This window comes from Micropterus salmoides, unplaced genomic scaffold, assembly GCF_014851395.1.
Source record: "Micropterus salmoides isolate LMB-PRFRI ecotype aquatic unplaced genomic scaffold, ASM1485139v1 Ms_hic_scaffold_20, whole genome shotgun sequence".
In the NCBI taxonomy this organism is placed as follows: Eukaryota; Metazoa; Chordata; class Actinopteri; order Centrarchiformes; family Centrarchidae; genus Micropterus; species Micropterus salmoides.
The window spans coordinates 17,776,723-17,800,339 of NW_024041151.1; the positions used below are offsets into that span (position 1 = coordinate 17,776,723).

General features: G+C 40.3%; 1 protein-coding gene across 2 annotated transcripts; it reads right to left on the reverse strand.

Moving 5' to 3' along the window:
* Positions 1–491: 491 nt before the first annotated feature.
* kcnn2 (potassium calcium-activated channel subfamily N member 2) lies at positions 492–23,414 on the reverse strand. Of its 2 annotated transcripts, XM_038734745.1 has the most exons (9): positions 22,566–23,414; positions 22,100–22,195; positions 11,645–12,063; positions 11,220–11,361; positions 10,907–11,017; positions 10,681–10,808; positions 8,694–8,702; positions 5,579–5,648; positions 492–2,501 (listed from the first exon to the last, which is right to left on the reverse strand). In XM_038734745.1, exons 1-9 carry the CDS (start codon positions 23,334–23,336, stop codon positions 2,226–2,228), a joined length of 2,022 nt encoding a protein of 673 aa, XP_038590673.1. In that variant the 5' UTR covers positions 23,337–23,414; the 3' UTR covers positions 492–2,225. The 2 variants fall into 2 exon arrangements, with proteins under 2 accessions (XP_038590673.1, XP_038590674.1); XM_038734746.1 differs by lacking the exons at positions 5,579–5,648; positions 8,694–8,702 and having other exon boundaries at positions 2,352–2,501.
* Between the last annotated feature and the right edge of the window lie 203 nt (positions 23,415–23,617).

Below are 23,617 nucleotides of genomic sequence, written 5' to 3' on the forward strand. Positions count from 1 at the left end.
TTACAACAAGCTACACGCTGACCAGCTCTGCAACAGTGAGTACTTTTGTATACTACTTGGATGTACTTTTACTTAAGCAGGATTTTTAATATAAGAGTTTTACTTGCAATGAAGTAATTTTATGCTGTGACAGTGGTACTTTTACTTAAGTTAAGGATCTGAGGGCTTCTTCCACTACTGATGGCCAGCCTCTTACAGTCCACATTAGAATGCTTACTGTCTAAGGCAAAAAATTGTCCGGAAATACAAATGCCACACACACCTCCTTAATTTGTCTCCACTTACTGATTGTAAGAAAGAAAGGTTGCCACAACAGATCAAATTAAATTAAACCGAAAAGTGGTCTGTGCCACAACTCATAGTTGTATAGATATAATCGTATTACCTCTGCAGGAGCACACACAAATTCCACATTTTAATGTGTCATATTTTATATTCTCACACATTAAAAAAGGACACCGGCCTGTCAAATTTTATATTTTATTGTTTATTGTTTTAGTCGCATACAGTATAATCTCTTGTTGGTTTCTATGTTGCTGAAGTTTGTGGACTGAACATCTGTCATTATTGTTGACCATCTGATTGACAATTGTTGGTTATTAGGTTGGCTGGTTGAACAATATCAGTGCTGCTGATTTGACCAGATCTCCTCTGACCCATATGTTCTGTGAACCTTGAAACAGTTGCATAAACAACTATGTCCATATGGTGAATAATAATGTCCAGAGTGTGTATTGGCCACAACAGGGCTTTTCACACAGTTAATATGGAGGCCGACTGTATGAAAGGCCAAAGAGGAAATTTCAATCAAATTTAAATATCTTAATTTGATTTTTGACATTAAAACCTAATAAAAATTACCTAATAAATGCCAGCCACTGTAGGTAAATTTACCAGCATTGCTCTTCCAGCTCAGCCAACAGTGTCATCTAAAGCATTTGCTGTAAAAAATAAATGCAATCTGAAGAATAATGCAATTTTTAAATAGTCTATAATAGATGAATTTATGTACCTTAACTCCAGTCCAAGATATTAAACCATGTGCTAGATATGCTGAATCTGTCACTTCAAACATCCCCATTGTTTGTTTAGTTGTAGGAGGTGTGCTTGTCCTCATCAAAATATATAAAAATAGGCATTTTCTTTTTAAAAGGTAGATATGGTTTCAACAAGTTGTGGTTCAGCATTTATTGTTGCCCAGCTGGGGTGACAGCAAGCATAAATAGCACAGGAAGGGAGGGCAGGAGGTGAGACACAGCAAGACAAGGGGTAATTACTGAGTTTGTGATCACTCAATACTTTTCCGTAGAACTCTACAAGTCTAAGTTAATGCTTCTTTGTGGAGAACAGAAAAAGGGCTTTGATTGGATTCATCAACACTACCCACAACTTGAGAATTGACAATAATAAACCCATGCCCAAACATCTCAAATGTTCTTCTTTTAATGAGCAACGCATCTTTATATCATACGTCAGTCAGCATTGAAGTGCATTGATTAAAAAGTAAGTGCAAGTACAGATCTTGATGCATTCAGTTTGACTAGAGGATTAAATTATTTGCAACGTCGCCCCAAAAATAGTCATTCTACAGGGGCACTCTGCAAAAGAAAATCGCTATAGTTGATGCTGTTTCTAACCTAAAAGATATATGCTTTTTTTCCTCATTTCAAGCTTTTTAAGTTATCTCTGAGTGACAGTGTGTAGGAGCGATTTTCATCTGCCTTCTGGTGTCAGTCCAGTCCATCAAACACAGCACTTTTCCTCAATATCACTGTCATGCTCCCTGACTAATTTCTCAGTGGTTTCTCAGTTTTCTTTGAGGAACACGGCAACTGAATCAAGCCAGCAGAAGCACAAAGTCTGTGAGAAGCACTATTTTAGTGCAATAGTTTCACACATGGTAACCTTGCCACCTAAAACTGGCTATCTCTGCATAGAGATGGAGTAGAGCTCTTATCATAGCCCCATCGATAGGCCTTTTAGTTTTTACTGAGGGAAGTGCCATTATTTGTGGTCATGTCACCAGAGCAAGGATAACAACATCTTTTGAGGTAATAAAAAACAAATAACAGCATGAAGTTATCCATTAAAATGCATTGTCCCTAGTATCTTGGATTCTGTCATCAGAATTTGGATAATACTTATTGAAACCATAAGGCTTTACGATAAATGCAACTCGGCCATATGATGGCAAAAGTCTTCATTGGAGGCATTCCCCTTGGACTCTAGCTGCTCTCGGAGGAGGTGGGCGGTGCTGTGGAGGACGACCTCCGCCGGGACACTGACTGTGAGCGCTCAGGGCTGTGTTTGTCATAAGGCTGGAGCTGCACCTCCAGGAAGTCCCTGTGCTGCTGGCTGATGACCTGGCTGATGAGACCTGGCAGAGCCTGCAAGTTACTCAGTAGCGTCTCCAGCTTTGTCTCCAGCAGGGCGATCCTCTTCTCCATGTCCTCTCCTCTCTCATTCAAGTCCGATATCATGTCATACATGATGTTCTGAGTCTGGAACAGGGGAGAGGGAACACACTTAACAAGATCACTTTCCACATTGGTGTTATTTTTGTATTTAGTGTATGCATCCATCAATAACACACAGGATTACAGATTAAAAAAAACAGTCTTCTCAATATTTCAATAAATAATATGCAAGTGCTCTGAGGTTGTTCTGAAAAGGAGAGGAAAGAAATAGAGGCTGTGAATTTCACATTAATAAATTCACTTTCTCAACACATTCTTGAAGACCTATGAATAAAGCAGCCATTACCAACTCTTTACTGTCTGACACAAACAGAATTAAAGGAGAGGTTCACATTTGAAGTCTGTCTGAATACTCACATGCTCAAATGTACATTGAAAGAGGTATTAGTCATTGGAATTGTTTGTTTTCTCTGTAATTGGACAAAGAGATCCCTTTCTAAAGCAAATTCAGTGTAAATGATGTGGACGAAATCCACAGTCTTTATACTGTGTAAAAATACATCTCAAAGTTCGTTTGAAGCCAATATGCGGCTTCAGCGAACTGCGATAGACAAATCAAGTGGGTATCCTCCAAAGTTACATTTTAGTTCCATATTTGTGCTTCAGTGGACAGTATTTGCTTGCTGATCTACGGTGGAGGGACAGCAACACAAATAGATTCAGACTGTTGAAACCTCATATCAGCTTTGACTAAATTCTGAAATGCATTACATGAGGTCTGTGAATTTTGTCCCCCCATCACTTACATTGAAGTCACTTTGAGACGGGATCTCTTTGTGGCCCCTATGAACAGGAAAAACAATAACAGCAGACAAAAACCGCTTTAATGCACATCTTGGCATGTGTGTATTGTTTTAAGATAAATTGAAAAAATGTGAATGTATCTTTTAATCTCAGCATCTAACACAAAATACTGTTTAGTAGAGCAAAGAAAATATCAGTTATTAACATGAAAACCACGCCAAATTGACCATTTAAATATTACAAGTCAAAGTAAATGCTTTTATTATGGTCTGTCATTGAGTTTATGTTATCCATTTAGGCTGCAATTTCCCAGCAACTATCCCATTGTTCTCCAGTTTAGGGAGAGGATAAAAAAAAATCCAAATTAAGACCGAGCAGCTGAGAAGGGTATATTTTATTTGACCAGTTTTCAAGAGTTCATGTTGCATACAGACGAGAGTACATTAGCCGGTGACCTGCAGGTGACAGGAAAGGTGCCTGCTGATGTTACATGATGCTTTCTGCTCAAACATCTGTACACAGACCTTTAAAATTATACTGCAGCCGCTGGCTTATAACTCCCAAGGTTCAGTCTTCAAAAATAGTCAACAACACACCATCCATGTCACATTTCAGATGAGGTGTGGGAGTGATGCTGCAGTTTCTGAGCTATTATTCAGCGTGGGACTAATAATCCCTGGCAGCCTAGAGGCGACGCCATCCATCACTTACCTTGTTCTCTTCTGATTTGAGGCGGGAATAATGGGATAGGTTGTTCATGTGAATCAGTGAGAACTAAAGTAGCATTGACTCAGCCTGACAGCAAGTGGAGACAAAGGTGTGTTTATTACTTACATAAACACTATTCTTATAATCCTTGATTTCTTGTCATGTGCAGATTTTTCAGTGGATAATAAATGCAATTTCACATTTATTAAAATATAAATGTATATTCATGAAATACTTAAATGTATGGATATTTTATCTTATACATGTTTAATTTTCCTCTTGCTAAAAAAATTGCGTCCAGGCACAGGCCTGTGTGGAGCCGAACTAGCCCAAGTCTGGGCCTCATCTGTAAATCATGAAATGTAAAAAGAACACATTAAATAGTGACGACAAATGCTAGAGACCAGTAAAAGAGGCCTAGTGAGTCATGAGGGAACAAATATCATAAATAGAGGTTAAAACTGATGGAGCAATAATATACACAGTTATTATAGATCCACTTCAACTGTACAATAAAACCTAAAAATGACACTCTCAGCCCATTTGTGGACAAGAGAATGAGTGAAGGAGAGAGAGGAGAGGGGCAGAGATTGTTTCGAACAGCAGCTTGAGTGAGCAATATTTGCAATTTGTGGACATGTAATTCAGCCTAAATGACAAAGAGAAGAAACTGCTGTGGAAAGAAACGACGTTCACCCAAACAGCACATCGCTTACATCACATTAAATGAAAAGCCACATCCTGTATTAGGCTGGAGAAGAGATAATGAATTAAGGGGATACACTGTGATCTGAGGAATTCCACATTGCACTGCAGTGGCGAAGCTGCTGCCAATTATATGTTCAGCTCTGTTTAGCTCCATTTATCCACTGGGAGCATGAAGACAATGAAGCTACACTGCCCTCTTATGGCAATAGACTCTTATAACAAAGATTACAGATCCTGCTGAGTGGCACTGGCTATAAGCCACCTTAGCCAATGTCACATCCCAACTCTCCCTGCTGTTTAACAGCACAAGGCAATTGGGCAATATTAACTAATACCTTTCATGATACGCTGGCCTGAATCCAGTTTGACAATGGTATACGTTTGAATGTCATAGTGCTCTGCCTTTCTCTCCTCTCCTTCTCTGCCTTTACTTCTGGCTGAATCATCAGATCACAGTGTCTCCCTTCCCAGGTTACTGTTTTTGCTGTGTCAGGCTGGCGCGCAGCCTGGTCTTTCCTTAAGGTTTGTCAACTTCTGTTTAGTGCATCTAGAGGCAAACATCAGAGAATATATAAAGTGAAAACCGTCGCAGACACAAAAGGGAGTTTCTTGTTACTCTCATTCAGTAATTTTCAGGAGAACATGTCCCGGGGATAGTAGTTTACACTGTAAAATAAAATGAAGTTATTATTTCAAACCCAAACGACCAGGATCTGAGGTGAGTGCAGACAACCAGAATCACACAGATTTATGTTTAATCACCTTGTGAACAGCCTGTCTGTTTATTTGACACCTGTAGACTTTGGTTATATTGGAAAACACAACTAATTCAGCGAGTGAACTAGCATGCACTGAGGTCAATCACACAAAGGAAAGAAACTTATCAGCATAGTTGTCTGTCCTAATGTACAATGCAGCGGTAGACTGTTAGTCTAGCTTACCTTAGCAAGGTCCACTAGTGAGTTTGCTTGGTCATTCAGCTTGCGTTGCTCCATTTTAACACTTCTCAATCTGAACACAAGACCATTCAGAACCCAATAAATTACCACTACCAGTATTTTATCATTAAATTTGTGCACACACAAGGCATACACACGGAGTACACACTCCTAGGACATGCACAGGATGTGTGTAGAAAATGCAGGGGTCAGTCTGTTCGGTTGAGCCGCATGCAAGTGGAAAGGAGACCATAGGAGGGGAGAGCTGCCACTGAGGAGAATGAGACCAGCTTTATGTCCTGCTCAACCAACACATACAACCATACTAAAGAAATGAGGAGGACTTTTACAGTATCAGATCACCTATGAATGCAAACACAATTTATCAAGTCCTGGCTAACTTGACATATCAGATTATAAAACTCCAAAAAAAAGGTCCATTGTTATCTTTAAAGTTCTGCCTCTGGTTAAACCAACTTTTCTCTGTTTAAGTTAATCAATTACTTAGTCACTCAAAAGCCACAGATATCAAACAATATTTTAAGTAAACATAGCAACTGAAGCAGTTATCAGCACATACTGCGTGTTTTCCAATTTCAACATTAAAAAGTGACATCAGATTTGAGAAGGTCTTCACAATTTGAAAGCAATCCTGTTGATCTTGCATCATGAATATAAAATTATAGATTACTTGTTAAATGAAAGTCATAAAAGGCAACATCTTTTCTTTTTAACTTGTGCGATAAAACTGCCTGCGATATAGCCCACTATAGATATCATCAAAAATCCTGCTTGTAAAGTCTGCAAAAATAACTCACCTACTCCATACAACATGCCTAAATAATTCACATCTCCTGTTTAATTGGGCTTCTAAAGCTTTTTTACTCGTCCTCTCAGGGGGTTCAAAAACAGCAACTGTGCAGTATTGTAGCGAGTCAACCACACATGGTTTCAAGATATTAGAGAGTCGTCCCCCCCCCCCCCCCCCCCCCGAATCACCCACGCATGCTAAATTAATCCGAGCACAGTACACAGAATCACATCATGACGACAAGTTTTATCACGGCCAACGTTTCAGATTTTGATGAGATCATTTTTAAAAACCATAAAACTAACTGAGACATGAATGCAGTTTTAAGAGTGAGGTGATCATTAGGTTGGGTGTGAATCGGAGGCAAACTAATGAAGATCAAGAAGGGATTTAAGGGGCCCTTGGGGAGTCTGCTAAGATACACCCATTTTCATGCAATGCAGGATAATTTCTCTGTTTCCTGAAGACAGGCAGATGTGGAGCGGAGATGACAGGTTAGACCAACAGAGGGTGCCACACTAGTCACTAAAGGAAACTACAGGCAAGGCAAGATGTCCTGACAACTGAGGAATCGAAATGCTTCATACAGAGCAGACTCTACAGACAGGTACGGTATACTACTGCAAAACAGCACTTTTGTTATTCAGGTATTTAAATGAAAGAAAAGAGAAGGCATATAAAATGATGAAAGATAACAGATATTCAATGTTATATAGTTTTGCAGTTGATGTAAGACCTGTTATAATTATACATTTCACAGTTGGATGACCAATAGCTGTCAGATCGGTCAGGTCGAAGCACAGAGCAGCTTGAGGTCACGACGAGGAAGACTACTTGCCCTGTCTTTTATATTCCACATGTCTCTTTCCCTCAGTCAATCACTCTTTGTGAGCAGTTCTCCTTTTGAATGGGCACTCTAAATCTGCTTGCTATTCATCAGGGGGAAACGGCAATGCTAAGCTTTTCAGTACCCCACTAAATCAGTTAAGGCAATCTCTGTTAGTGCTGCACCATATTTTTTACCCTCCTGACTTGCTTTCTTTTTTCATGACCTCCGTTTACCTCATTGTGGAAAGAAATGCAAATTATTCTTCAGTGTAATGGACAGGGTACATATTCTGCAGCCTGTCCCCCCATGCCCTCCCCCCCCGGGCCATTCTGCCAACTTCACGGTGTCGGTCACAGTTGCAGCCTCTCAGGCTCAAATGGGATTGTTGGGAGGCTTTACCCTGACCTTCCTCTCAGGTCACTTTCCCGTTTCTCCAATCCACTGATCTCTGAGCTAACAAGCACTCACTGTCCTGCTCCTGGCACTTCAACCTTGTGGATGGAAAGGGACAGCATTCCCAAATGGGATGGTCTGACTGCACAGAGACACTTGACTTAACAGCAGTTACGGCCTAAGACATACTGTAAGACATCAACAACATGCCTGCGGTGTGGTAAAACGTATAATCCAAATGACCTCGGGACTTTGTCCGCTGCTAATTCTTCTTAGTGCAGAGATGCATGACAGCTGTATGTCCGTGTTATTATGCTGTTTACCAGCCATGATAACACTGAATAAGCATCTCTTGCTACTATGTCATCCAACAGAGAAATGGAGGAAATGTGGCTGTAATGTAGTAACAGGCGTAACAATGGTTCCACACGCCGAAAGATGACCCTGAGCCCTGATCTGTATGAGCATGACTGCTAAGTTGTATAACAAGACTCGAGGGATATTATAAATTATATACTTGTGCTACTGCAGGTCTGTCTCCTGTAGAGCTCTAGTTGTCATCCTTCGGTACGTGAAAGCACAGTTGATTGGAGTTTAATCAGTGGCTTTCTGATTAAAGATCAAATTCTCATCACATCCATGCAGAAATGGAAAGAAAAACACCCTCCATCACCGATAATTGAAATTCACTTAATATGCATCTGTGGGCGTGTTTACAATGTGCAGCGTGTGTCTGCTCAATACGAGGTAAAAGGTGTTGGTGCTGTTTGTTTAAAGCAGTTTGTTTGCAACACAAAATGTTGAATATTGAATGAAAAAAGTGAGACTAATGTGTATTTCATCAAATTGACATGCTACTGAACAGACATCTAATAAGAGACCTTTGTCGCAGCTTAAGTTAAATAATCTGGTGGTGGTGTCGTGGAGCAATTCAAACGTTGTACACTGAAATCTTTTTCTGTGGCATGAATTTCACTTATCAAATGAGGGAGTGTAATTTTTTAGTCACATTATTGGGCTCAAGGACAAGCTCTTGTTAGCATGCACACAACAGATCTGAATCTACGTGTGAGGCGAAGACTTACTTTCGAGCTCTATTGCATTGTGTCGACACAAACAGGAAAAAAAGGAAACATGAAGTAGACAAATGAATTATTACAACATCAGATAAACATATTCAGATGGCAAAATCTGTTTGCTCAGGTCCGGCTGCTGTAACCCTCACCTCTACACTGTCACCTCACCTCCGAACAGTAGCAACAATTTATTCTCGACTTATTTCTTCCTGTGTGATATCTCTCTCTGTGTTTGGACTGTTTGTGGTGGCTGCTGCTCTGCCTGCTCTCTGAGTCTAATCCCTTTTCCCCCCTCCACACTAGTCCTGGTTATCAGAAACACGGTAAATCAAAACAACCTTCCTGTTAACTTCAGTAAACATTCACCAACACAGACTGTGCCTCAAAGCGTCTATGGCTGTATTTAACATCTGTTTACGCCTCCCATTCTTTACAGTGACTGATGAGGACCGCTGAGAAAGTTTTTCACACTGTGATGCAGCGTTTGCCCAGAGGAAACGGGCACAATTATATCTGATTTGATGTTTACTATCGCCCCATGACAGGTCAAGGATGGCTGTAGGCCTTATCCAACCTGCCACATGAGCAATCTGCTCGCTGTCAGGCCACTTCCAGTCCTATATTCATCTCAATCCAGAGTTTGCGTATCACACCCGGCACATAGGCTATAGGCAATTCTTAAAACTCTCCAAGAGAAGGCCTGTAAAAACACTACCTTACGAACAAAACACAATCTTTTGTAAGATAAAGGTGTGACGGGAGGATGTTAACACCATGCTGAGTAGTTGTTCTTACACACAGAGCTGGACGTGACTTTTTCCAACAGAATCTGGTTCTTTATAGATTTAGCTTTAGCTCCGAGGGATTTCCATTATTAGGCTGTCCTAAAGAACAGGAGGTGGACATGAGACGTTGTCATCACCGCTGCGGATTGCCTGAATACGACAGCAAGGACATAATGACTCGACAAAGCAACCATGACAAAATACTATTAAACGGCCCAAATCAGGATGCGGGTTGCAGCAGCAGCAGACACTTTGTGTATTCCTCTACCTTGTAATTAGATCTCCAAAACATAAATGTATGTTTAAAAGATTCATGAGCAAATCCAAGTTGCACTCTGGAGACCACAAAGATCCATTTACATACATAAAACCATAGAAATCAAACAAACAAACAAAAAGGGGACACCTTAGCTACACGCTAACACCATCATTAAACATAGTTACGTATTTTAATACTGAGTTGATTACCAGTTAATGAAAGAAGCCACAGACTGGATGTGCTTGTAAGCACTGTAGGTTGAAGAAAATCAAGAGCGAGTTGAGGCTAAAATCGATCCTGTTTTGGAGTTAGATAGCACTTCGGGGGTCCTCGGGGGCCCACTAAAAGACTAGCTGACAGGTACGTGTCTGACCAGCAGCTAGAAAAGTAGAAACCCCAGATGTGTCAGCCCCGAGGTCAGGCATGCAAGCTGACACACAAGAGTCAATCTGACAAAAAAAGGTGAGAGAGATCAATACCATACTGCTGTGAATTCTGCAACTTGAGAATATTTCAAGGTAAAATTTGTATTTTTTTGAGGAAGGCTGCTGAAAGACTGAAGTTTACCAATTCTCATTCAGAGAAAATGCCATTTTACACAGATAAAATATGCAACTTTCATACTGACAATTCTTACTCTGTTTTCAACATAAGTAGATTACAAGAACATTTAGTATATCAGTGAAAACTATTTACATAAACGTAGTTCCTTTGCATATTTTACCATTCCGTATTATGGAGAATCATGATCATGATCACATCTGCACATTTAAAGTAAGTCAAGTCAGGTGAAACATGGTCATGAAGTGCAAGATCCTTCAATAATATGAGCACATATTTTTGCTACAGGTGTCAAACAATTCAGATTTCAGGTTGGTGTTGCATCGGGAAATCAGGTGAATACACTGCTGGTTGAAAGGTGTTAACCCAACATGAGTGGCGGGGTACCTACTGGTGAATGGCTTGGAGAAATTTCCTCTGGTGCTTCCTGACTCTGGCGTGGTCCATCTTCCTCACCAGTTTGGTGTTCTTATAGATGAGCCACGTCTCCCTGAGAACATTCGCAGCTGTGTTTTTCACCTAAAGTGCAAAAAACAAAAGGAAACAAGTGGTCAAGAACGCAGAAAGGTAAAACATCCGTGATGTCAAAATAAATGAAAGCAGAGCTTTTCTCTTACTCTTTTTGTTAGCTGGGTGTCCATCATAAAATTGTGGACGTGTTTTTCAGCTTTGGTTAATTCCAGTTTCTTTGCCACCACAGCCACCACCAAGGCAGTGCAGCCAGCGCCCTGTGAAATAACAAGAATTGACAGGCACAGATATACAACATGGATTTTTACTTATTTCAGTTGCTTGTCAACTATTTTGTTTTCAGTCATGAAATATTAGTAGCATATTGGTTACTTTCTGCCAGTCTTTCAACACTATTATATCTACTATAAATATTAACTGGCAAAAAAAAAAATTGAGCACTCATCCTGCTTTTCTCACCATTATGCCAGTCAGGAGGCAGACTCCTTTCCCACAGTATGTGTTTGGGACCATATCCCCATATCCAATGGTAAGAAATGTGATTGAGATCAACCACATGGCTCCTAGAAAGTTGCTGGTTATGTCCTGGTTGTCATGGTACCTGTAATAAATAATAAATGCAATAGGTTGACCAACCTTCATGCCTCTGAAGAAACTGGTGTACTCCAGCTTCTCCCTTTAACTAATTCTCATTTTTTAAAAACTACATGAGGTACTGTCCATAAGATTAAATGTATACTGCAGGGTTATACTTGTATATATTATTTCTATCTTGATGCTCAGACACAGAGTGAGCTAAGAAGTGTGTGCATCATCTGTTTTTACGCCTTATCTATGTTTCATGTTCAGCAGTGCAGCGTAGCGTGAGAAACTGATCCAGGCACCTCTCGCAAGCTCTCACAGTCCATGCAGCGATGATCCACAGCGAGATGGTGAAGACCAGCAGCACAGTGCCGGGACAGATGGTCATGAGGGTCTTCATCACAAAGCGTGTATTAAAGTTAATCTTGTTGAGTGCACCGATGCTGCGGGACGAGGCGTCAGTGAAGAGCTTGCTGTGCAGCAACATGACACGAGCAATGAGGTATAGCCGCAGGAACATGGGGATGGACAGGATGATGTCCACATCCGCATCCGTCTTGGATGGCACGTAGGAGTAGGCCAGGCGTGCCGTCCAGGTGAAGGTGTAATTCCCTGGGATGGGGTGAATGGCGCACACCAGGATCTCCAGGCAGATAAAGAAGATGCGCTCATATGTCATGGCTATCCTCCAGTCATCAGCTGCGTTGTCCACCATAAATAACTGCAAGGAAAGACCACGGTGAGGCTGATGAAGGGTAACAAACATCTAACATTTTCATCATGGTGACACAGCAAGCTACAGGAAATCATTAAACTCCATTAAACAATAAGTCACAAATGGCCTCGAGTCATTGAATCACATTTTTGAGTCACATTTTTTAAAGACCATAGCAGTTTTTTTCCCCATGTTGTTTTTTTCCTCATTTAAGACAAATGATATATATATACAACACCATTAGTTTAGACCATTTTCAAGAGAATAACATTGATCCATATCAACATTAGGGGGAGATGCAGCCCAAGAAAATAATAAATAACTTATATGATAAGGGGAGGAAACTACACCAAAGAAAGCCCTCAGATATGTTCAAGGGCATATGATGAAGGTTGCAACACTGAAATATTCAGCCTTTGTTTTTTTCTAAATAGATTTTCCAAAGAACACCATGGTATTTTAAATGTTTTAATGTGTTCTGTCATGCCTATTAGGTAGCCATCTGTTCTGATTCATTTCTGTATGGTACGTTCTTAAGTTTGATTTTCATTTTAAAGTGAAATGGATGGAGTGAATGGATGGAAAGTGACTCAAAATGAGGTGACACAATTAGTGAATTAAGTGATTAGGGGAGTGGCAGAAAAATAATCTGCTGGTATTTTGATCATCAATTTCAACCAAAAACAGTGACAACATGTCAAACACTCTCTTCAAATGAGAGGATTTGCTACTTTTCATATATGATATATATTTCATATATAGTATATAATTGTAAACGGTTTTTGACTTGACATGTGAAGACATTACCATGGGTTCTGGGATGTAAAATTATACAATAAATTTAAGAAGTAATGTAAAGTATGTGATTTGTAGCATATGATGTGCTGTCTGTTTACACATGTGTCTCCACTACTCCAGGACTGCAGTCTGCCACAAATGTTTCCCAGAATCTGTTTCTCTCCCTCTTTCAGACTCCTTGAATAAAAAAAAATAAAAATAAGTGTTACATTAGCAGCATGCAGTAAGCATTTTCAACTTCAAAGCGTTATACTGATGAGAACATCTGCCGCCTCCACATTAGCATGAAGTTCTGGTCGCCTGGCCACCCCGACCAGAAGGTAGGCCGTTCCACTGGGGACTTCAGCGTGGGTGGATTTCAGCACCCCTCATCACTCTTCTCCACCCTGTCCTCTGTCATGTACAGCAGCTTCTTCACATGGTCACCTCTGCTGTTGCTCCCTCCTCTTCATCATTTTCAATCCAATCTACAGTTATCTTCAGTCAGAAGATTCACTCCTCAGTGTATTCACCCTGATTTAACGGCTGAGCCCTTGACCGCCATCACCAGCTTGTTCACAGGCATCATGCTTATAGTCGTAGATACACTATCACAATCTACTCCTCTCAGTTTTATATTGGCTGGTGTAGGTTGAGGATTAAATGCTATTAAATTGTATTAGCTTCCCCTTTGTCAAATAATTCCTCTTTTTAACACGCGACACTGATATTTCTTCCACAGCTGCTCCTGCTCTTTCCATTCAATCACCTCAAGGCCTCTGCCTACGTACAGGCCGTCACGACCAGCAGGAGATATTTCACAAAATGTGGCTGTCAGCAAATACGAGCGAGGTTTCCTTGTGGCTGTTTTTGCCATGAGAGCAGAAGCCTCTTTAAAGGAGAGGGGGGAAAACTGCACATGATTACATTTTGTTAGAAACATCCTTAATATGCTTAGTAATGAATTATACAATGTCCAATGACTTCTCAGGATTTAAAATGAAAATATGCACATGCAGTACCATGTTTTTTGCTTACAGTTTAGCATCTCTAGAAATGGAATTGTGCCAAGGTCAGTACATCTTTCAGCTCAGCTAATCGTTAATGTTTAAATCGTGTAGTTTGGACTTTTTTCCACTCCACAAACACCTGCCAGTCTTTAACTCTTTCATGGCCCAGATTTATATTTCATTTCATCCTTTCATTGCAGAATTTACTTTTAAAAAGTTTTACTAGATACATCTAGTACTAGATACATGCCATATGCAGAGGACAAACAATGTCTCAATCAGGTATAAAGGCTTTATTTTCTAGTTTCTAGTGGGGTCAATATGCTGGTTTTCAATAAACAGTAGATGTGGATCATCAGAGTCATTAGGGAATGAACACTATCTCTCTTAGGAGCATTTATTCTACATTATAACAGAACTAATGTTAAGTTAAATGTATCATATAAAGATATTTAATGCATTTCCAGCACAAACCAACCTGTTTCAGTAATGAGTGAAGGTAAAATATGACTGTACTCAGTCGCCACAGAGCTGCAGGATGTGCACCGTTCAGTAACAGTGGTAATAATAGTTCATTTAGTAGCTCTTGCTTCAAACATAGAGAGCAGCTGGAATGCTTGGATAACAAAATGCACCATTTGTTATGTTTATCACAACTGCAAATTCAAGCTTTGTAAAATGATCGTACCATTTACATATTAAGCTTGAAATCAGAGTTGAGAAATTAAAGGGGTGGGTGTTCCCCCTCACTCTCCCCACTCCAATAATTTCTGTACAGTCGTTTAGCTGTTTAAATCTAAAATATACTTTTATCAGTCAAAACTGCAGTTTAATTCAATGAGAAATAAAATGTTCATACACTGGAGGCACACATCACGACTCGGCATCTTTCCAACTAGCATCCATTTAGTTTAATTTGGAATTTCTCATTATAGAAGTAAAAATCTGTCCCAGTCCTGGAGGGCTAATGAGATCAGTGACCTAGATTGTAAATTCAGCAGTGATATGTTACATAAAACTGAATTGCTGAAACAGTCATATTTCTCACGTGGAAAAGAAAGCCCCTATTCAACATGTTCAACTCAAGGACAAAGAAAGCACATAGGAAAAATCCATAATTCTGTGCGCTGCCACTTTTCTCGCAGACATACATGAATGCTCCACATACTACAGTTTGACAGCTTTGAAGGTCCTCTGACACTGAAGCCGCCCACTTCGCTTTAACACGCAAACCGCACTGAACCCACAACAGCAAACACTGCACGCTTATTATTTGGAGCCAATTATATGTCCAACTGCCACTGTACAAGAAATATAAACTGTCAACGAGCTGACACATCACAACACAAACAGAACAAGATACAACCAACACATATCCCTGACCAAACGGTACAACTTTCCTACAAAGCCTCAATTATATTTATTTAAAAGCTGCAATCAAAGTTTCCCCCAAACACAGAAAACACATGAATTAAATTTTCAGAGGCGGTTGTTCATATCAAATGAGTGACACTGAGCTCCTTTAACAAACTGACATCTGTCAGAGAAGTGTGTAACTCTAACCACAGCTCGTCTTGTTCGGCTTTCCGAGAGAGTGTAATGTAGACACGGAAACACAAGCTGTGACTCCACTCTGCAACAGTTTCTTACTTACAGAATTAGGGCTCTGAAAGCAGCTAAATCTATTGTTTACACACAGCACAAGCAGCGTTTTATTTTACATTTTAAACAACACACCCTGTCCAGTTAAAAGCAGTTACAAAGTTTGTTACCTCAAAACAATGTAATTAAACATTTAAACGTAGGTTGCATAAGGAAAGCCTACTTGGTGGGTAAAAGCAATTATGGTAATGGATGACCTGAAATACAATCCTCAAGAGTCCTTTACCTCAGAGCATCAAATATTCCATGCTAGCAGAAGAACCAACAGTTTTGACAGAGAGGAAACTATCTGTGTGTTTTAAATCATATCAAAATATGATATAGAGGAAGGCACTGAGAGGCAGGCATAAAAGCAGACAGTTGATCAGACAGGACACTTTTAAATTAGTAACAGGGGGCTGCAAATAATTTAAACACAGAAAGTAAAGGGATTTTCAATTGAAGTGACCACAGTAACAAGTAACCACAGTTAAAACAAGTCTTCAAAAGTTGAAAGCATCTTACAAGACTGCAATCAGGCAATCAGCACTATGATATGTGAGTGTTTAAAGCAACATGAATTATCTGTGCTCATATTTAATTTGTGTTGGTCAAGCAAATTTTTAGTGACCAATTGTTTTATTGTATTTTCATATATTTTCATTCATATATATATGAATGAAAACCAATTTGAAGCTGAAATGTACATGCTAAATAGATGATAGAAGGACAGTTTGGAGAATATGTAAGCTGATTTAGTTACTTAAAGGGTCAGTTAACCAACTAAGCTCCAGTGGAATCCTGGCATGCAGGTGAATTGAATTTTGTTTGTGGTGCTCACAGTTTTAAAATATTACATTTAAGCAGGACCGTCTACAGCCATACAGCCATGCTATCTGCTGTGAGACTGTACTTTGGCACAGCAGTGTTTTGAGCTTAATGCTAAAACCCATCAACATGCTAACATGCTCACAATGACAATGTTAACATGCTGATGTTTAGCAGGTACAATGTTTACCATGTTCACCATTTTAATTTAGCGTGTTAGCATGCTAACATTTGCTAGTTAGCACTAAACAGAAAGTAGGGTACAACAGTGGGTGAAGGGAAAGTCATTCGTTTCGCAAGTATTTGGTGATAAACCAAAGTATTGTTACATTTTTGACCTGATGATGGTGATAGATGAAAAATGAAGGGATCATTACAATGATCCAAATCTTAAAAGTCAACCTCATGTAGATTAATATGGAAACCAGTATGTTTTTTTTATTATTATTATTATTTGGCTGAACTGATCCTTTAAGTCATTCTTTATGAATTATTTATCTTCTTTAATCTGGCCCCTATCAACACTATTTTATTTTAAAAGACACACACATGCACATATTTGTGCCTATATATGCATATCCTAACCCAACTTTCCAAAAAAGTTATATTCTCACAGTGACAATAAAGTACATAAGCACACACATTAAACCCCTGCATTGTACAACACATCTCAGAGAACAAACAGCCAATACGGTGAGCAAATCCAGCCATCACTGGCTTCTGTCAGACATCCAGCTTGTTTCTGACTAAATACAGTCTAATCCGTAAGAGTGCATGCCCTCCCCCATCATGGGAATATTTCATGTTACAACATTTCATGTACAGCAGACTATGTCCTGAGATCATTCCCTGCCTTCCCCCTGTCCTGGGTCTACGCTGTGCAGTCTCAGAGGAGCTCACCTGCTATGCTAGCTGGGTTGGTTACTGGTTTCACTACACTCAATATAACTAATGGAGTCCAGCTCAATATTTAATCTGTGTAATGTGGAGAGGGGAACATATATCTTGTCACTGAGAATGAAATCGCTCAATCTCATTAGCGAATTAGGTTGAGGGGTTCAGCCCTTGTAGACATTAATGCAATACTTTATTTATGATATCAAAGTGAGCCACTAAGAGGCCACTTTGTTGAGTAAATCTGAAGCTGTTGCAGTTTCAGTTTGCTTTTGTTTCTGAAATTAAGTCTCACATTTGCATATGCATTATTCTATACAAGCAAAGTAAAACCTCTCTGAGCCAAAGTAAAAGCTCATATAAATCGTTCCTTCTTCAAAGTGTAGCCGCTTCAATCTAAAATCGTCTGCATGTTTAAAGCCACACCCAGAGCACAATTTAGTGAATGCCGTCAATAAATCATTTTGAGGATTCTCGACTCTTTGGGAGGCTGAGTGCCTCTGCCCTTGAACGCCTGCATGCTCAGTGAAAACATTGAGGTCACCAGCCAGTGGTGGTTATCTGACTCCAGTCTGGAGTCTCAGGTAGAGGACAGATTTCACTGTGAGAAATGCAGAGCATCTCCTGCAGTTACACCATATCTCTGACACATACACCACCCAGGGGCGGTCTGACAAGCACGGCCAAGTTTGACTTTGGCAAGATTCGCTGGCACAGTTTGGGTGATGTGTTGTTATTTTATCTTTTCTGCAGATTGTAAAATGTAATACCGTGTGACTGTGAAACATCAGCACTGACTTTTATCACAAACGTACACATCAAAGACAGAACAGCGCCCAAAGCAGTTTGCATTAGTTTAAGAAAACTCAGCAGAACTGTCATCACAAGGTACAACGACATAGCAATGGCCTTAACACAAATGCCTCTCGGCGAAGAGCCTTTGATGTCACAAGAAGAGAAAACTTTCAAAATGTCAGTTTCTGTCTGTTTGGGAATAAGGTGAACTCATCAACCATCTTAGCAGAGAGAGCAGAAAGATGCTCCCAGACAGACTTTGACAATGACAAATCAAAGTCATGAAGCAGCTACAGACTCTAACCTCTCCATTTCCCCTGTACAGTAAGTCACTGCCTGCCAACACAGCAAACTCGGCTAAACTAAAAAAAGTCTAAAAAATCCTGGGGCGGCTCGCCAGCTGTCAACAAAAGACATCATGGGGACTTAATCAGGCTGATAACACTTCAAGGAGAAGTATAAAAAGATACTGAGCAACATCAGTGTGTGCAAAGGAGGATTAAACATTAATAATACTTCTCCTCATTGTAAACTCCATCACTCTCTGTTAATGCACTCAGCTCAGTAGGTCAGCCATCACTTCCAATGCAGCACAGCGATCCCTAAACAATTCAAATGGTGTCCAACATCTGTCCGGGCTGACATGACCTTTTGAGTTTTCAGACACTCTGAGGAGTAAAACTTCCTGTTGTTATACCCAATAAAAATAAGAGGGCACCACCTTTACTGTGTTTGACAGGTAAATCAGTTTTAAGGGGCTAGAAGTGGTGGGGAAATATTTCATCATCCTGACTTATATGCTTCTATATCTGACAGGCATCTGTGAGTACACATGGATGTGCATGCATAATCTATTTCACTGCAGGAGCAACATTCCCCACATGGAAAAGTACCCTACAGAAATAGCACTCTAGTAATATCACAAATACAAGTGGAGGTCACACACCATGACATTACGCTGAATAACACAGCAGTAGATAGAGTGTTAAAGCCAGTTTATAATACCTCATACGGAGTCAATTAGTCAGTGGGTTTGTGTTTTGTTAAAGCTGGGTTAGGCACTTTTATTGCAGAACCACTTTTTGTCATATTTGACACACAGAACACTCCACTGTTTTTAAATACTTTTATGATTTACTTGTACGTTACGGAGCTTCCAGACCCCTCAGGTCATCTGGAAGAGGTCTACTCTGTTCCCATGATCAAAACCAAGCGAGGTGAAGCGGCTGTTAGTTTCTCTGCTCCAGTGGAACAAGCTTCCTGACTACCTGAGGTCTGCTTAAACAGTCAGCTCATTTTAATCAGGGTTTAAAACTTTATTTTTTACTCCGGCTTAGATACATAATCTCTTTTTGCTTGCTGTTAAATTTAGTTTTTATTGTCTTTTAAATGCAGTTTTAATGTTTTCTTAAGGTCTTGTGTTTAATGTATTTCTATGCCCCTGTAAAGCACTTTGAATTGCCTTGTGTCTGAATGGTGCTGTATAAATAAACTTGCCTTGCCTTACATTAGCTGCTACTGGCATAACACACTCTCCAGCTGAACTGTCACTGGTCGAGTTGGACTGTAGTAGGCACAGTGGCAGAATCATGCTGTTTGAGGAAGAAGGGAAAAAAAAAGAATATGTGGAATAAAAAATTTTTTTAAATTTTTTCTTGTAAACCGTCCACCATAAGTCCATGAGTGTTGTTGAAGCAATGCTAAATCAGTGGAGCACTCTTTTAACAGTAAGTGTTACAAACTAGGTTCATGGAGATTGAAAGACATGGCTTTTTTACCTGGCAGGAGTGGTCTAATAAACAATAGAGCTGTAACAATCAGGTTGATTTTTACATTTAACACATATGAAGTGATGTCACATTTATCAGATGCAAATGACAGCACAGAGAAAATGAGGATAAAAGACACACATCCAGAGCCACTGCGTGCGCATGTGTGTGTCATCAGCAAGCTAGATTGAGAATTAATTTGTCTGTGTGCATGTATGAATGTGCACATGTGCAAGCACATATGTCAGTCTGCAGGAACCAAGTAATGACAGACTAGCAACAACAGGCACAAAAGCCCCTCAGGCAGGGAAGGAGAGGAGCAGCTGGTGTGGTGGAAGTGGAAGTATAAACACTATGAATTGCATTTAAATAGTAATACAGAGTCAGTTTCCAGGAACTGCTAATAGCTTGTTCCAAAGAGGACTTGATGAATTAGAAGACAGACCTTATAATCAACTTGTAGAGAAACAGTAAGGAGTGAGTGAGACTGCAGTGACGTGATGATGTTTTCTGAGTGTTGAGGCTTCTACGTTTGAATGACAGTGTATATAAATGGTTGTGGAGAGAGGCTATGTGGTGAAAAGTGCATTGCAGTAATCAACTCTGAGGTAAACAATTGCCTTAATAAAGTTTTCTAGGTCAGCGAAAGAGGAAATGTTTTTATCGTGAAAATAGAGCTGTCTTGGGTGAAAAATGTTTTGGATATCGACATGAATGTCAGAGGAGTCTGGATCAAAGAGGTTTGAAACAGCCTTCCTGTGGGGTAAATGTGCAGCTACTGACACTTAAAGGAATGGGAAGAAAAGCTCGATTTAGAGCTAGTATGAACATTTCAGCTTGCCTAGGGTGAAGGAAAGAATGGTGCTCCAGAAGCAATGTGTAAAACAGAGGATTCAAGCGTTTTAAAACTATCATCACCATATTTATTAATACAGGTGTGTTGCTGTATCATGACAAGAATATATCACAAACAGCGACCAAAGGTATGTAGCACAAGTCAGTGCTCAAGCATTTAACTGGTTTATTGTAAACATGGACCATAAACACACAGCGGAGGCTCAACTACCAATTTAACACAATCTGTTATAAATGGAAACCCGCTAATGAGGAAATGCAGCTTTGCAGTATGTTAGTTGCCACTGTATTGCAACATTATTTAGCATCAGGGAAAGTAAGAGGTTAAAAAGCTCCGTTTATGAAATAAATAATTTACACAGGATTACAGTAAAAGGTGCGGAGGCCGAGGGAGGTAAAGAATGAATGTGATACTCTCATGCAAACTTACAGTGTGCTACTAATTTATAAACAGCTACTAGGAACTGTCTGCACGGGAAATGAAAACACATCTGTTATGCATTGAAATATGGTAATAATGTCTGTGCATTTCCATCATCCCTCATAAAGAAAGGTTTACAATGACACATCTGAAGGGGGCGACACATTTTACTGTGGGGCTATTTCAATGACTGATACTTCCCTGGGACTTGTAAGTACTAAATATACCAACAAGGCTGATGAATATACTGTAGCCAATTCAACATTTAACGGAGAAGACAAGAACCAAATGTTTTGTCCAAATGTCATATTTTTCTTTTTTACTTAAGCCTATTCTAAATTTTGAATAACAGCATATAACAGCTGGATCAGCTGTTGCAATCAAGCTAAAGGCATTAAAAACAATGTTATCTGAAAGCAGGAAAATCCATTAACATGATTAAACATGGTGCCATTCAAAATTTCATAAAACGCTTGAGCTGTGAGGTTGATTAATTAAAAGACAGACTAAAAAGTATCTGATACATGAAAGCTTTCTGGCAACATGCGGCCACCCTGCAGAAATTGGCGCCGTTAATTTTGTGGCTGCTGAACAAAGACACAAGTGCTCAAGCGCAGGGAGAACTGTAAGTAATGCAACGATGCTCCGAGGCAAGGTCATAAAACTGTCCAAGTGTTGGAACATCTTAGGGGAGGCTGACAATCTATGTTCACCCACTGAGCCCTAAATCTTCCTAAATCTTATCATAATGTTCCTAAAGTCTTATCAAAATGTACAATGAATGGTTAAAGTTGCTTTAAGAGATGATGATCAGTCTACTGTCTACTGTCATTTATGCAAATTACAGGGCGGTATGGATTTGGGAATGAAGAAAATTAAAATAAAGTTGTTCACAAAAAATATTCATGTTGGATAAACCTATTAGTGACATCCTGTCAAGTACAGGTGTGTCCACATTTTAAATTTGACAAGACATTTACTGTTAGTAAATAGCAGACTGGCGACCCATCAGCATAAACAGTTAAAGAATAAGAAAGGTGTTTCAACATTACCTGGATCTCTCTTGCATGGTATATGATAATCAGCCCCAGGAGAATGATTGTAGAAAGGCTTATCAGGCATTTTAGAGCTAATGAATACAGGGACTCCTGGAAAAGAGCAACAACACTAAAGCCAAACAAGACACAACATCATGACACAAATGTACATTATCATATGGTAAACCAGCTGCACACATAAAAATCTGGAAAAGAAACACATGCAAGCAATAAAGGTGTAACACATTTTGAAATGTGATATGTTTCTGTAATATTGGGGTTCCCCTTCATGGTGGGACAGCAGTGGACTTCTGGACTACATGGGACACTTTGCAGTGAGCCCAGACTTCTGATACCTGTTATTTAAACTGGCTGCCTTTCTATAACTCTTTTGGGATAAGTTTTTTTAAATGGCTTGCTCAGACAGACACATGCCACTAGAATTAACTCTGAACACCACGGGCTTTGAGAAGATACGCACCTTTCCATAAGCTCCCCATGAGAGTTCAGTCTCTATAACCATAACAACGATCCCAAACATCCCAAAGATTAAAGCATAGTCGCTCAGCCGCTTCCTTTTCTCAAACAAGGCCCTCCTGTGCCCGAGCTTTTCCCCAATGTTCTGGTTCTTCTTTTTACCCGATTTACCGCCGCTGTGGCCGCAGCCTCCCCCTCCGTCTCCCGATGCGTAAGGCATCAGGGTGGTGGAATTATTCTCCGGCTTGGATACTAAAGTGTCCGACGCATCTGCAGCTGATATGGGCTGCAGCGGCTGGGACTCGGAATCAAACTCGTGTATGTTTCTGCGGGACGAGCTCAAGTTGCTCAGCGGCCGCATTACGCCGCCGTTATATCTGCAGCTGCTCATGGCTATTTCATTGTAGGAGTTACTGTCTTTGTGGCTGCTGCCCAGGCTGCCCCGCTGCCGATCGCGGCAATGCTGCTGCTGATGGTGAGGATGATGATGCCTGGATAAACTACCATGACTAGAGGGTGTGAACTCGCAGACGCTGTACTGGCAGCCTTGTCTCGAAGACGTTTCCGAAGGTGTCCTTAAAGTTCCCACAGTGGTCGGCGACGTCCCGCGAAAGACGAGGCTTTTTCTCGCATCACAGGTGCAGTTATTGCAGGTGCAGCATTGGTCGTGCTGCTTGCCGACCCGATCCTCCCGCCCGCAGTAGTGCTGGTACTTACAGTGCTGGAACTGCCGCTCTGGAAAGAAATCGTTCTGCAGCTGCAATGGGGTTTCCATGTCAGTGCTGCCGTTTAAAGCAGCAGTCGGGTACCACAGAACACCCGACGAAGGGCGTTATGGTACTTACGGGAGGACAGAGCCGCTGCATGAATAGATCCATTTCGGCTCCGGTAGAATGTGAGCGGAGCCTCCGATTGGGCAGAGGGGGACCAAAACAACTGGCTCGACGTCATGAACAGGTTGCAACCATGGGATGTGAAGCCCACCCTTATTTCACCAGGATCAACAGAAACTATACAGAGTTATTGCGGTTGTTTTTTGTTTTGTATTTTGGAGAT